Below are 16,371 nucleotides of genomic sequence, written 5' to 3' on the forward strand. Positions count from 1 at the left end.
TTTTGCTGTCTCATTACGTTAGTGTGGATAGTAGATAATATGAGAAGAGAAAAGTAGGGGATGTTTTCCTTCACGTCCTTTTTATATAAGAACCCACAACGTTCGTCGTTCGCACCATTCTACAAGAATAAAAAAGAAGATTGCTTCGAACCACCTTGATAAAATGAAGAAGTTACAAGACGTTTTGAACAATTTGGGAATAATGGAGCAGATGCTAGTAAAACTGGACGAGGATCCTATTCTTATAGTCCACATAGAATAAAGATGGAGATCAACAACATAAAAAAAGCTAAAGGAAATAATCAGTGATCTGCTGAAAGAAATAAAGGAGGAGAAGGAGGATGAAGAGGAAAGGATAAGGATGAGAGCGTGGAACGAAAAAAATTGAAAAGGAAGAAGAAAATCAGAAGAGGAAGAAAGAGGAGGAGGAGAAGCAGAAAGAGGAGAAAAAGAAGAAAAAGGAGGAAGAAAAAAAAGAAAAGAAGAGAAAAAGTGTAGGAGAGAAAATAAAGAAGCTGGTGGAGGAATAGAAGAAATTAGAAGAAGAAGAAGAAAAAGAAACCCAAAGGCCCTTTTCAGGGCCAGTCCTATGCCTCGAAAAGAAATTAACTTTCATGCCTAAATATCTTTTTTTTTTAAATATCTATTATCTGTATTCTATCCATCTCCCATGTTCCATTTCCATTGTCCCCATATTAAATTCCCATTGTCCCGAGGGTACAAACTCTGTGCTCCCATGTTAAATTTACATAGTCCCCAGGATACAAACCACCTATTAACACTGAAATTCCTATTGTCCCTAGGGTGTCACTAATCACTACTCACAAATAGCAAACATTGAGACTTAGGGGACCTCTAGCAAAGGTCACAACATTTTCAGGGAAGGGACTCCGAGCAAGGTGAATAAAACCAAGCTCGGATGAACAACCCTATAGATAACACAAGGGAAAAATAAATACCCCATCAAAAATTAAAACTAAAATTTTTGATAATAAAATTATTTTTAAATAAAACATACAACATATCTGAGAGGGAAACAAACAAACATAAAATACTTTTTATATTTGTTTGGAATGGGGGGGGGGGGGAATCCGCCTGGTGCCCTCCCCCTCCAACAAAACCAAAGAATATAAAGAGACCAAAACATATAGACAAACAGCAACCGCACCTGATGTTTTCTGTGTGAAAGACATCGTCAGTCAGATCAAGGTGCGCCGCTTACATCACGTTAACTTATTTTCTTGTCTCCATATTTCGATTGATGTCGACTCATTCTTCAAGTCAGTTGATGGGCGCGTAGATCTGAATTTTAATTTTCAGAATTTTTTTTTTTAAATGGATTTTAAAATTATTCTAAAGAAAAAAACCAAAAACGATGCAATGCCATTTGAAGTCTTACAAGGTAACATCACTTAGAGATGTTGTATTTTTCTAGTAGTAAATGTTATAGTGAATATCTAATTGTTTTCATTATGTCTTACAATATTACAATACGTATTGCAGTATGGGTTTGGTATATCGCCATATGGTTTGGGCGTGTCGTTGCACCCCTCAACAAGGGTAATGACGTTTAGAGCGAGAGTGTTAACAAATTCACCATTACTGTAGACAAAAGTACGTCAAGGGACCAGTCTAATATTACCTCGCTTAGTAAAGGTCAAATTTGACATTCTTCTCTGGGGCAAAGTTTAGTGATTGCCATAAAACATTTGAGGACCAGGCTGCAGATCAAAGAAACATCAACATAGACCACCTGACTTCGTGGTGATAAGACTTGAGTCAGCCGACAATGACCGAGTGAATGAACTTTTTCACTTATCAGATGAAACAAAAATCTTGTAAGAAAGCAATTTATTTTGATTCGTATGGATAAGCAAGGAAGTATTTGCATGCAGGCAAGCAGGGTATACGTCACGTATCACATAGGGCATCTAGTTTTCAAATGGCACTGCGAAAACTGGTGATACATATAAAACTAGCTAACGTATTTCGCACAGGGGCTCGTTACAAAGAAAATCAAGGGATGGTGGTTATAACCTGTAATAAAATAACATTGCAGGTTAGAACGCCCATCCCTTGATTTTGTTTGTAACGAGCTCCTGTGATATTTCCTTAAACCGGCAGAGATCCAAAGAGCTTATTTCACAGGGGCTTCAGGAATATGATACAAAGAGCTTATTTCACAGGGGCTTCAGGAATATGATATCATTATTTCCTTTTAACGTTGCCCCGATGTATTTCGTTTTGTTTACGAAGCTAAAGGCTTTCCGTTTTAGACTACTGACACCTGATTCAAGGGGGAAATTAATGATTAGTGTTTCCCTTTGAATCAAGTGCCTGTGTTTCGTACTCGAAAATAACGGTCTGAAATAGTTATTAAAGCAGTGTAAATGTAGTCCTACAAAGTAAGACATGTAGAACAATAAGAAACGGATGATGAGGATATTCACCATCACATTTTAAAGTAAGGAAAAGTTCAGTGCCCCAAAAATCCGGTAAGTAATTTCAGATCAGACCCATCCTTTATTCTAAGAGAGATGCTAGTTGTTGTTTTTCAGACATTATTTAAGTTTCTCAAATTGTCTTGTCTTGGAAACATGATTCTCACTTTTTACAATAAGATGGTAATGATCTTATCTTGTCCATCTTTAGGATGAAAAAAGACTGCAATTTCTTCTGTTTTGTTAATGTACTTACAGATAGCTTGTAATGATGAATCATTGATTGGCGTGTTAAAAGTTCCACACTTGTCCCACGAAGTGGAAGTAATGTAATTCCATTGTCTTTAGGCGAAGTATATGTAATGCAGCGATATGGTAGCTTTAGCTGGACCACTTTGCTCGTCTTGTTGATAAAACATTAATAAAAAAAATTAATATAAAATTTGCCAGAGAAAACTTAGATTGCACTGATGAAATGCAGGACTGTGTTTTCAAGATGTTGACATACCTGCCATAACATGGCACAATATTATATATAAGATCTTTTATTCCCAAACCCTCTGACACAGTCGTGCTTCATGAAAACACAATTTTCAGTAATCTTCAAAGCAGAAAAAATATCACTTTCAGTATTTGCCTGTTACATTTTGCAAAAGGTAAACAGTCATGACTGGAGCTGATATAAAGCTATCCTTTGAGCAGTTTTAATAGCGGCAATTAAAAGACAAAGAAGTTGGGAATAAACTGCCATGCCACATATTTTTTAATTGGTTGACAGCTTGTATGATGTGTTTGAAGACCCCCATTGGACAAGCACATTTTGCTAATTTGCATAGGTACAGTCGGGATGTTGAACAACCCATTACAGGTAATTCAAAGATATTAGATGCGTATAGGACAACAAAAACTATTACATATCATTGCTGTGAATGAGATTGTTTAAGCAATATTTATTATAGATTTTTGGCAAGTTTGTGAACAGAGGCAACATTTCTTTGAAGCAGATTTTACTGCATAGATGAAATGGAAAGAATGATCATTTAAGTTGCGAGAATAGTGTTCAAGTGTGTTCTTATGTGCTTCAACTATTTGCTTGAAAACATAAAATGGAAGGATTTAGTATGTTGGATCTACAAGTGTAAATATAATATTTATTGAAAATAAGCAAGCAGTTACACAAAATGTCAAATTGTTCACTTCCTAGAAATATTTCTTATTTGGACAATTGTACAATATTTTCAAAAAGTTTAGTAAAAGTATACCAAAACATTGAAATAATATTGCAGTCATTGAATAACAGAGGTCTCACTAAGATTTTAAAACCAGGAGTCCAGGACTCCCATTTTGGTAAAAATAGGAGTCCCAGCAGCAAAAGTTGCAGTCCCCTCCCAGAAAATGTTAAACTTTTCAGATAAAGAACTGTTGGTTGCCATTGAGTTTAATTTCCACATTCTTTATAACACTGACATGTACAACTATGTCAGCCTATTCTGCGCATCTGGTAATTCTGCACAAGGATACGTCGTTTCTGTTAACATTGATAACATGTTTTAGTTGAAAATCCAATTTGTATCAAGAAAGAACAATTGTCCTTAATTAATGAAAGTGATATTCATAAAGTGTACAAAAATAACCCACATTTTTATTCTAAATGAGTATAAAAATGTGATTTATAAAATATCAACATGAAGATTCAATCCATGACCATCTTAAAATTGTAACCCAGAAAATCCTATTTAATATTATCTTTTAGAATCAAGCAAATAAATACATTATTTAAATGATATAATTGTTTACCTTAGAACAATGCTGTATCTTAATCCAAGTTTCAATTTTGCAAGAAATTGTCCCACACCTACTTTATTGTCTGCTATCCAATTGGTCAACTTGCATCTCTGATGGATTCTCAAGAAAATTCCAGGTATATAGTCTGTTTCTAAATTCTTTAGTAATTTTTTCCCCATAAACGAGACATTGTAAACACATTATATCATATTCATTGTTATTTCTCTTCAATATAATAGCTTTTTTATATCAAATAATGAACTTTTACTAATTTTTTACAAAATCAGTTTAGTTTGCTCTTGCCATTTAGTGGCATTGTTTCGTTGAATTCTGTTGTTGTTGTTGTTGTTCTAGGGTTTAACGCCATTTTTCAGCACAAGATAGGCCATATATGGCGGCCAGTATAACTGGTGGAGGAAGAACCCTGGAAAACCCAGGAAAGAACCACTGACCCACGAGAAGCTATTGGCAGGCTTTCCCACGTACCCACGTCGTTGAATTCTGTAAAACCTGCTGTAAACTTGACCTAGATCATTGGCTGAAATGCTGACAGAAAGAGTCCAAAGTAACGTATTTCATTTTCTTAGCCTCATGCATAAACATTACATCTTTTCCAAGCCATGTGCAGAATAGACTGCCATATCGCAAGTCATGAAAACATAGGGTTGTTATCCCGTTTTTGCAAAATTGGTATTATTTTGAACAGAATATTCTGGTGACAATATCAGCTATTCAATTGTTAAGCATTGCAGAATTTTATTTTCATCAATTGGTTGAATTCGGTATGCGTTTTGCGCCAATATTGATGATCTTAGATGTGCAGAATAGCCCGACATCAGTATAACTCTTGTTTGTTTTTCAGTGTGAGGCTGAATTTTGTGAATCCAAGGAATGGTCTTATTCCAATCACTAATTCAGGCATGGCACTTTCTTACACTTGGCTACTATCCAATCTAAACTAGCAGTTCTAGCAATTTTAGTACTCTTCTGAATCTCATTACAATCTTCGTCAGTTTGCCGTTGAACCCCAAAATACTTGTGCAGATTTGCAAACGACATTTTGTCCAAGTCTTCATGTGTCTTGATTTTGAGGTCGCATGCACTATTTATTTGGCTACAATCAGAAATGAACACAAAAATGGAAGCTAAAGCTCTGATGTACTCTTATAATAACCACATGTACAACTAGGAATCTTTCTGCCTCTGAATTCAGCATATTAAACATAAGCACAATTTCCAACGCAAGCTGCTAGTTATAGTCTTTGAACTTGCCGCCCAGCTATTGCATCGTGTTCTTTTGATGTACTCATGAATACAGCAGGCACATCTGGGGGTCTTTTAACCACTGAGTTCTGTCATTGTAAATATCAACACAGCTAAAATGATCAGTTAATCAACACATTCTCCCACCCAGTAGGTGGTTGAGGTTGGACTGGCAAGTCTTTGAATTTGCCAACAGCTATTTGCATGCGTACAAAGGGCTCCTGCATGGGTGGTTTTCTGCATCCCAGATAAAAATTTGCATCCAAATACACATAATTAAGCATTTCTGAGATGTCTGTTGAATAGATATTCAATACATTCATTCTCGCTCTTACAGAAAGTGCATTTGTCATCATCTAATATGTTAATTCTTTTGAGAAAAAAAAACTAGTGACAATTATTCTATGAATTAATTTAAAATTAAAAGTGACCAGCTTTGTATCCTTAGTTTTGCCCGGCTACAAATCTTAGACTGCTCCTCGTTACTTATATTTATTTGCAAGTTCATTATTTTATCCTCCTGATTATTAAACATTAGGGGCCCCGAGTGGCCAAGTGGTCTAAAGCGCTCTCCGTTACAGATCACTGCCATCTCACCTCTGTCTGCGCCGGTTCAAGTCACGGATTCAGCCAATGTGGGTATGTGAGAAAGCTTGCCAGTAGCTTCTTGTGGGTCTGTGGTTCTTTCCAATGTTTTCTCGGGTTCTTCCTCCACCATTAATATTGGCTGCCATGTATAGTCTATCGTGTGCTGAAAAATGGCGTTAAACTCTACAAAAACAACAACAATTAAACATGATGAGCTATATGGTTTTTGGTCATTCTTTCCAAGATTTTTGAATTTTTTAAATTGTTGTAAAGTAATTCAAAAATTTGTACCACCCTCCTCCTTCCAATTTTACCTTGAAAGCCTAAGGGATAGTTAAAAAAATGTACATAGTCATTTCATTCATATACAACTTCAAACCCAATTGTCACTAGGGAGTCCATAATATTGTAATCTTTATGTTCCAAAGTAAACAATAGTTTCTGCGCTAACACAGCATCCATATTTATTTGAGCAAGTCTATTTTAGAAATTTTACAATAAATGTATAATTTTTTAAACATATTTTTTGAATTTCTATGTTTTTAAGTTTGTTTTGGATAAGATTTTTAAGATTTGAGTGTGCATGCAGTATATGTAACAGAACAGAAGTCGGGACAAATAAGGAGATTTGGTTGGGAGTTTTGACTTCAAAAGCAGGTTAGTTTACACTGCCCCAACAAATTCGTATGCACAAGCTTTCATTTTCTGTGAAATCACTTACCATAATAAGATATTGCATTTCTATTTCAGAACTGTTACCTGAAGAGCAATGATAGTTATTTAACATTATCACGGACACATCATCAAAATCATCAAATGTCCCTGTGGGATGAAACCCCCACAACCTTAACAGCCTTTGCACCACTTAGTTCTGAGGTTCGAGAAAGCGGTGGATTGCTGTCAAGATTGTTTCGTAAAGGAAGAGGTAACCTGTTGTAATGATAGCACATGATTAAATAATTGCCCATACTTTAGCCTTCTTTGTGTTATTTTTTTAATTCTTATATTCTCTTACTTCCATCACTAATGCAGTAACCTGGCATAAATGAATTTGTTATATGAACAATGAAAGTTATTCAGCAGTAATTATTTAGTGTACTGGTAATTCTTATGCAAAAGGAAATTCTGCAGCTGCAGTGACTGACCAACATGCACACATTGAAGTAAAGATTGGTTGCGTGTATGAGAAAAGAAAGAAAAACAATGGTCTGCTTATAGAGTAAATTCCTACTGATGCTCATCCGAGGTTTAAGTAGAGGCAAAATATTGCTTAGGGTCTGCTTGATAACAATTCCTTCGTTATTCTACTTGCTGCCTGCCTGTCTAAAACTGATAAGCAGTTGAGGTCCATTTGGCCAGTGGGATACCTCATTAGTTATTCAAAGTAAGAGCATACTGCTGATTGGTCAGTTCCAGTCAAAACAAGTTGACTAATCTAGGAGGCTTAAGGGTTACAAAAGTAAGCAAATGATGTGCCACTAAGGGGCAGATTATTTGTTGCTTATCAAAGGAATCTTGCCGAAAAATTACATCAATGGTAATCACAGATTAAGAACATAAATATTTTATATTAACTCTATCCATGTTGCTAGCCTTCTTTTTCTTTTATAACCAGTTCTACCTGATAGATTACAATTGGAGATGAATTATTATGGTAAATTTTGTATTTCAAAATAATAAATGTCAGTTATGATCTTGTGAATTGCAATGAACTCCCTTTCCCTTATGGTAAGAAGTACCATTAGTTCTTAATGAAGTCTCCTTCCCTTATGGTAAGATGTACCTTTAGTTCTTAATGAAGTCCCCTTCCCTTATGGTAAGAAATACCCTTAGTTCTTAATGAAGCCCCCGTCCCTTATGGTAAGAAGTACCCTTAGTTCTTAATGAACTCCCCTTCTCTTATGGTAAGAAGTACCCTTAGTTCTTAATGAACTCCCCTTCCATTATGGTAAGAAGTACCCTTAGTTCTTAATAAAGTCCCCTTCTCTTATGGTAAGAAGTACCCTTAGTTCTCAACACACTAACATAACAAATTTCAGGCTGGATAACATAATGTATAGAGGATCAGCATTAAAAAGATTTGAGTCAAGGGAGAAGAAAAAAAAACGAGCTCTTGCTCACTTAACTTGGAACTTTGCCTTTTAATCCGAAGAATATATTATCTCATTTGGTTTATTTAGGTCTAGAAATTTCACAAAGATGTCTCAAATGCATTAATAAGACAGACCTAATTTGATATGATGTAAACACTTAACTAAGTTAGAATATATTTTCTCAATTCCAGCAGAGGAGCCGGACCAATATTCTGATACTGGAAGTGGGAAAAACAGCAGAGATGTTTCAGTGGAACGGAACGTTGCCTCCAGGGAGCATTCATTGGATAGAAATGTCACCTCAAAACATTATGATGATAAAAACACAAGCGACAAGGTTTCACAAGAGCTTAGCCTCAGTGGTATAGTATTCTAATGCATTGATGTTTAGTGAAGCTCAGTTCAGCTTTGTGAGGGTCATGTACAGTTAACTGGCTTAATTAAAAGTTTCTATTTTTGGTCAAGAGTAATAGAGTCAGTACAGAAGGTAGGACATACTTTCACATAGAAGAAAAACCTATTATTTTGGATAATTTTAACTGCAGTTTTTACTAATACTGAAGTATATGTGACGCTGTAGACAGAGATTGGTATTGGGTTCAAGTCACAAAACAATAATAAGTTTCTGTTGTTAATATTACTAGTGCTACTACAATCATTAGTTATACAAACTCCATGCGAAATAGATTTCATACTGATAAATTACTGTCCTGCTCAGTGATGAAAAAACAATATAGATGAAAAAATGCTTGGTCCGAAGGAAATCTCACTGGTTTGGATGAGTGTAAATTCCAGGAAAGTAATTGCATTGTAATGTAAGAATTATCAACATTTTGGGAGAGTGACAATTCCAGTTTCAACTTACTAGCCCAGCAAGGATTAGTGGTGGAAAATAGTATAAAAAAAACACTTTATTTGTTTTCTTTTTGCTGTCTAATGATTAGGATAGTTAAAAGAAATTTTTATTGATTTTTAGTTGCCATTCTTGCTAATATTATTGCTTCTCTTACTACTATAAAGATGATGAAGACTGGGGTGTTACTCCAACCACCTCAGTATGTGGGTTATGTTCCCTTTATTAGACAACCTCACCCCAATTTTCAAGATGAGGGATCCCAGTGGTAATCACTGTTTCTTTCTGACCACACACATCTTGGAAGCACCAAAGCTCTGTTATCCTTAAACTGAATTGGATGCCATACAGTAGGTGAATTCCTTATTATACATGCATGTATCTTTTAAAGTTTTGTAGATTCTTGTCCACCTATGATAGTTACTGTCCTTTTCATCAATTTTTAAATCTCCACTACATTATATCCATGTAACCAGCACAGCTCGAGAACCCTTCAACATATAATGATCCAGTTTAGTGGGTCAGTGACCTAGATGTGCCTTTTTTATCTTGTTTGCTCTACTTTGGATAGAGTTTTCATCATATGCAATTAACTTCATATCTTTGCATCATTGTTGGTTGGTTTATAACAGGACTTTCAACATATTTTTTGCAATAATATGCTGAGTAAATGGGAGGTAAGTGCCTTTTCCCAACATCACACCAAGGCATCAAGATGCAGGCAGTCTAGCAAGGTGTTGACCCACAACCCTTGGATGACAAGTCGTAAGCTCTTCCTACTGAGCTACCACCATCTCCCAGATGTTGCTTATAACTGTGCGCAGTATGGTTTTGATCTCATCAGCTTGTTTTTTGTAAGAATTTTGACTCTTAACAGTTCATTTCATTATCTTCACATGGAATGTTGCTGGTAACCAGCATTGATCAAGAATCATTCAATATAGTCTGCTGCAATTTGATATGAATATTGTCTCAAAGACCTACATATATATCATTAATAGGTATAGTCTCATCTTCTCCAATTTTGGACAAAGTTATGCCCCTTCTTTGTATGGAAACGTTAGATTTTGCTTGCAGTCAGCATAGCTCTAGAATCATTCAATGTATTCTAATAAGATATTGTAATAAATGTCTCTTACAACTAGATGTGCATTTTATGGTTTTGTCCATGCTGATTTAGGTAAAGGCCCTTGTCGTCTGCTTTATATCCTTACATGGGATGTTGCATATAAAATCATTCAGTATAGTCTTTATACAGTATTTTAGCAACATTGATCTTAGACCTAGATTTGTCTTTGTTGGACAATTTCTCATCTACTCTGTTCTCAACAGAGTTATGGTTCTTGCTGATCTCAACAGAGTTATGGTCCTTGCTTTTCTGAACAGAATTATGGTCCTTGCTGATTAACTTAATATCTTTACATGAGATGTTGCTTATATTTACGAGTCTTCAAAGGATTTGGATTTTGAGCATTCCACATCATCATTTAGAAGCATTATCACCCCATTTCCAACTGTGAGGCTTAAAGAGCAAATTATAGTGAGTGAAGCTGTTGGTAATGTACCTATCACTAATAGCTTTGATTTTCCAACCTTTAAATTTATGATGAGAGTTGATAAAATTTCTAAAGCAGTTCCTTTGAATTATGTACATTTAAAGTTATCATACACTTATTCACCATATCTTGTTTGATTGGTAAGGATTAACATTTTGCGGTTGCAATTTTGGCTTGTTTGTAGATGATACTGTTTCCCAGACAGAGGAGGAGGAGGGAGTAAAGAGAGAAGAATCACCATCTAATGGTAATCAGTCTACACGGAGCATCCCCAAACGTACTCTCAACAGTGTTCTGACCCGCCTCAGCAACATATTAGAGAGACGATCAATGGTATGTAATGGCCTATCTGTACAATATTGGTTATATTTAGTAATTTATGTGTAATTCAGCCTCCTTAGGTTGGAAGAAAATTTTATGTAAATTGCAACATTGTTACCACTCTCGTTGGATAAGCTACTTTTGGTGTTGACAGTATGTCACTGCTTGAGATAGGTAAGTCTGAGTGAAAAATAGCAGGCTATAAGAAGCACCTGTCAAGGAAAGGAAATATCCACTGTCTAGGTGCCTGTCACAAACTGAAAAGCCAGCACACAACACACCAGGACTGACAAGCATATTTTTTGTATTTGTTTTCATTCCAGACAACATTTTCCACTGTCATTATCAGTACTCTGTAGATTGCAATCAATTTTTTTTTTAAATTTTGAGGATTGTTACTGCTAATCAGCTTGTGGTCATTGCACAAGCCTGAGTTACCAAAAATAGAAAATTGAACTCGCTCTTCAGCACATGTACCACCACCTGTTGTTTTCTCAAGTTCACCTCATTTTGAATTTTATTCGTAGGCTGACCATGTTAATATCTAACTTTAGCAAGCAGTAGGACTGACATGACCCAATCTGTTGCAATAAGTTATATTTTGGACTTTTTGTAAACTTTTTTTCCTATTTGATTATCAAACAAGTCCAGTTCAGCATTGCATCAAAGTGGGTTTATCATTGTTTGCAAGGTACTTAGGGGAAATAACTTTCATACAGACATGACTGACATCAAGTCAGATTTCTTCAGCCAAAAATAATTTTAATTCCTGAAAGTTGACAGTTTTTATTTGTTCAGGTTCACAAAGTGCTCACTCTTTTGGCTGCACATGTAACTTCTGCACAATCGAGCAACAAATGTCATCATGGGAAATTTTGTTTTTTCACAAGTGAAAATATAAAGGGTATTTTTTTCTCACATGAAAATGAAAGCATGACACAAATTATGAAAAGTATTTCACATTTAAGTATATAATAAAATATCATCATTTTAATTAGATCTGTTTTTATGATATCTTCAGTTCGGTTCTTTTTGTATGGTATCTTTTTTCAATTTGTTTTTTATAGACACCTCAAGCATACAAGGACAAAGATTTCAAACAGTACTGGATGCCTGATCACAGTTGCAAGGAATGTTATGACTGTGGGGAAAAGTTCACTACTTTCCGCCGACGCCATCATTGCCGAATTTGTGGACAGATTTTCTGCAATGCTTGTTGTAACCAGGAGCTTCCAGGAAAAATAATTGGATTTAAAGGTAGCCTGAGATTATTCACAAGGAATGTGCTTATTATATTGTGTAGAATTTGATCTTTTGTCAGAATGGTTTGGAAACTTTTCTCATGCCTGGATTTTTACCTGGTCTGTCAAAAGTCAAAAATAAAACTTTATTAAAAAAATTAATTTTCAAAAGAGAAAATTTGATATCATAAATATAAACATTCAAAACTCAATTATTGAAGCAGATAATTAACATCCATGATTTTAACTTTTATTGTACAGCAAATTGCAACAGTTTTTTATATAGAACCAGCTCTGTCTTGAACTCTTCTTGAGACTGCTTCAGTCGCCTAAGATGTTAGGGAGGTTGTGGGTTCAAGCCCCAACCGAGTCATACCAAAGACTTATAAAAATGGTACTTGCGGCATCCTTGCTTAACACTCGGCATTAAAAGGTTAATGTTATGACTGGTCGGCCTGGTGTGAGGATATTGTGACTGGGTGATTGATTTAAACGCTGACCTTTTTGGATCACTATCATCTCACCTCTATGTGCATGGGTTTAATTCTCAGGCTTGGACAAAGTGAATATGTGAGAAATCTTGCTAGTAGCTTCTCATTCTTCTGCCAGTTATACTGGTGCTTGAGATGTTCAGCCCAAAACAACAAAAATTGTTTAGGCTGTATTTTAGTATGATGTATATGTTTCTATTGTGTGTTGTTTATCATCCATAAATAGTAGCCTGACTGTCAAAAGTCAATGGCTACCTGTTATAGGGCTGTTAGGAGCCATTTGTTTAAAGTCCTACATGCTTTAGCTGCGGATATTGTGATACCCATTCATCATTCTGCTACCTCATGTTGTAGACTGCTTGAGTAAAATCCATGAAACTTTGTAGCTGTGTTACCTTTGGAGTAATGACCTGCAGTAAGTGTATGTATAAGGATATCCTTGATTCCCACTTCTAAGGTCCCAGGGAAGAGGTTAGAGGTCAAATGTACATACATTTTCCGTTGCAATATTTTTTGTTCAGACCAAACTTTATGTATGCAGTCAATGCTGGGAGGCACATTTTGCACTATTAACCCAAGATCTCTCCTTGATGATGGTGATAGTTTGGTATTGTTTTAGAATGTGCAATTAAAAGCACATTGATTTCCATTGTAGTTGGTCACGTTAATTTTGTTAGGTGGATCAACAGATAGAGATAGTTTATATTGCAGAATATTTTTATGTTGAGTGAGACACTTTTGTTGCAGCATGGCAATATCAATTTCACATTGCTAATTAGCAAATCATAAATTTTATTTGTCATATATATGTTGAATTTACTAAATTCGCAAAAATCAGTGACACAAAAATAGTGTTACTTACTGGATTTTGTTGATGTGATGGTCTTAAGACTATTTTTCAAACACATGATAGGCTATACATGGTGGCTGGTATATCTAATGGAGGAAGAACCAGGGAAATCTCCAGCAAGAACCATCAACCCACAGAAAGGTATTGGCAAGCTTCTCACATACCCACATTGATGGAACCTAAGACTCAAACCCACTTAGAGGTGAGACTTTAGTGATCTGTATAGGCAATCGCCTTGGAACACTTGACCATCCAGGGCCCCTGTATGTAACGGAGAGAATGATAAAATTGCTGTGTAAATGAGGGGGGAGTGTTAAAGAAATGGATATGATTACCTGATACAACTACATAACCTTGTACAATTTGTCCTTGAGGACAAATATAAATATATAATTCCTCAAGTTAAAGGAACAGAATGAAAGACAACTAACAAGCTTTTTGTGATTATTGTATCTATTACAGGAAGCATCAGAGTGTGTACCTACTGTTGTACAGTTGTTCAAAAATATGCTCAGAAAGCAGACCCTCTAAGCGATGTAAAGAGAGTCAAGGAGAATCTGCAAAAACTGGAATCAGATTTTTCGAATTCAATCGAATCAAAATCTGGAAGACACTCATCCCTGGATCTGACTGCACAAGCAAGGTAACCATCTTGGAATCCTGCACATTTCAAATGCCAGTTCTTTAAATAAACACACATGTGTACGCACATGTGCATGAATGCATGTTGTTAGCTCACGTGCCCATCCAAGTGTAATAAAATTTGGAATATAGGCCTACGTCATTAAAATTCTTAAACATGTTGGACTATGAACTATATTCACACATTGTTGAGGTGATATTTTATGTATTGACTGACCTTGTCACCATTGTTGAGACCATATTTTTGATCCAGTTTTGATCAAACTTTGTAAATGGAATTATATATCATCAAGATCATGAATGACTTTGCTTAGGGCATTAAATATGCCTTATCATTAATATGCCTTATCATTCTTTTAGTAAAATATATAAAATCAGCATTATATAAAGTCTGGTAGATTGTTTATATAGATTTTGTTCTTACAGTAACATATGTCTGTTGAGTGATTTGGTCAACTCATAAGCTCTTTAAGCCAGCTGTGTAATGCCAGGCCAAAATCAGCTTACCTGTGACTTTTGTTGTCTTGAAATTAATAGCTGCTGGAAAAGGTGCATTTGAAGAAATTGCTAAATTGCAAATTATTGGGCCATTTTACATTGTTAAAATCTTATTTTAAAATCTTTTGGATGTAAAATGCTATCCAGTTACCTCAGCAGAAATTATACTGGTTTTAAATTTCAGCTCAATTGCTAGAATGTTGGACATGTAATCTGCCCATGACAGCTTCAGTTGTCTTCCTTGGTGTGGCCAATGTCTGCAGCATGATATAGACACTATTGTGTTAAAAGTGTCTTTAAACCATAAAACCCCTCAAACAACATCATTTTAAGGTCATACTGCCAGAACCAAACATTTTGGCCATCTTCTAGAGCTGACCAATTGATGAAGGTTCAGTTAGTATTACAATGGCCAAATTGGGATATAAATATCTGTCCCATCTGTAGAGGAGGCAAGGTTACAAAGGGGGTCAAGTTTAAGAAAGGTCGCAAAAGTAGGACAAAGTCTGCCTGTATAATTATTTGTGTAATTCGTGACCCTTATACATTATTAAATTCTTGATTCATACTGTACAATTTGAAAAAAGACTTTGAAAAATTACTGTCTGGCAGAATTTATCACTTTTCATTGGATTTATCGAACAGGGAGTTAAACAGTTGCTGTTTATAGTTTACTATGCTTTCATTTCTTATTTATTACTTTAATTTTACAGGAAGTTTACAAAAATGTTTTGTTCCTTTTTTCTACATCCTGTAAGAATATTTCACAGTTATTTTTTGAAGATACATACAGTATATACTCACTTATAAGTCAAGTCCAAACAACATAAACTTTGGTCAGCCCTCGCATAATGAGCTGGCAGATGAGGGTCCATATTGTTTGTTCTACTGATTACTCCTAACAGTCTGTATAAACACAGATCTGCTAGTTCATTATGCAATGGCAGATCAGGGTTTTGTGCATTTTGCAGGTTGATTTAAGTAATACAGTAACCAGATAATATCAGTATACTAAGTTGTAACGCATGACCAAAATGTAATGGTATTACATGTGTAACCATTATCTTACCATAGCATTATATAAACTGAATACATATTACTTCTAACAGAGATATTCTATTTTGTTTGCAACTGTTTGCTGTTAAATTTGTATAACATGCTTGTGTTGATATGTAGAAACATTCTATGGTAATTTCGTTATATTAATGTCAAACTCTTCTTGGTCATCATCAGCTTAAACATGCAAATCTTTTATATAGTATTGTCAAGTACAATGGTATTGTCACAACTGTATGTATTAATCCTCCTGAGTAATTTACTTTACCTACATACAAATCCTTGGGCTGAATTGTGCCAGCATCTCTGCTGAGTTAAATAAGCTTTCTGATCTTGACCGCATTGTAAGGCTTAGAAATATGCTTTAGAGTGTCAGCAATGTGTGAGGCTATTGATAGAGACTTTGTAGAATTGTGTAACAGGCATTCATTTAAGTGCTAATGGTACTAATATGCATTCATTTAAGTGCTAATTGTATAACAGGCATTCATTTAAGTGCTTATGGTACTAATAGGCATTCATTTAAATGCTAATTGTATAACAGGCATTAATTTAAGTGCTAATGGTACTAATAGGCATTCATTTAAGTGCTGATGGTACTAATATGCATTCATTTAAGTACTAATGGTACTAATATGCATTCATTCAAGTGCTAATGGTACTAATAGGCATTCATTTAAGCGCTAATTGTAT

At 35.2% G+C, this 16,371-nt stretch overlaps 1 protein-coding gene across 7 annotated transcripts in view; it reads left to right on the forward strand.

Annotated features, from left to right (window-relative positions):
• Positions 1–1,722: 1,722 nt before the first annotated feature.
• Positions 1,723–16,371, forward strand: part of LOC149783441 (1-phosphatidylinositol 3-phosphate 5-kinase-like) — a 166,982-nt gene continuing 152,333 nt past the window's right edge. For 6 of the 7 annotated variants that reach the window (XM_089931676.1, XM_089931681.1, XM_089931678.1 and 3 more), the window contains exons 1-6: positions 1,723–1,838; positions 6,828–7,002; positions 8,362–8,532; positions 10,764–10,912; positions 11,968–12,157; positions 13,945–14,125. In XM_089931676.1, coding sequence (XP_089787802.1) covers positions 6,894–7,002; positions 8,362–8,532; positions 10,764–10,912; positions 11,968–12,157; positions 13,945–14,125 — 800 coding nt within the window. In that variant the 5' untranslated portion in view covers positions 1,723–1,838; positions 6,828–6,893. Of the gene's footprint in view, positions 1,839–2,413; positions 2,496–6,827; positions 7,003–8,361; positions 8,533–10,763; positions 10,913–11,967; positions 12,158–13,944; positions 14,126–16,371 lie in introns of those variants that run through there. The other variant, XM_089931677.1, reaches the window with a different exon arrangement.

The sequence above is a fragment of the Sinohyriopsis cumingii genome, chromosome 14 (genome assembly GCF_028554795.1).
Source record: "Sinohyriopsis cumingii isolate HCF-2022 chromosome 14, ASM2855479v2, whole genome shotgun sequence".
Lineage (NCBI taxonomy): Eukaryota > Metazoa > Mollusca > Bivalvia > Unionida > Unionidae > Sinohyriopsis > Sinohyriopsis cumingii.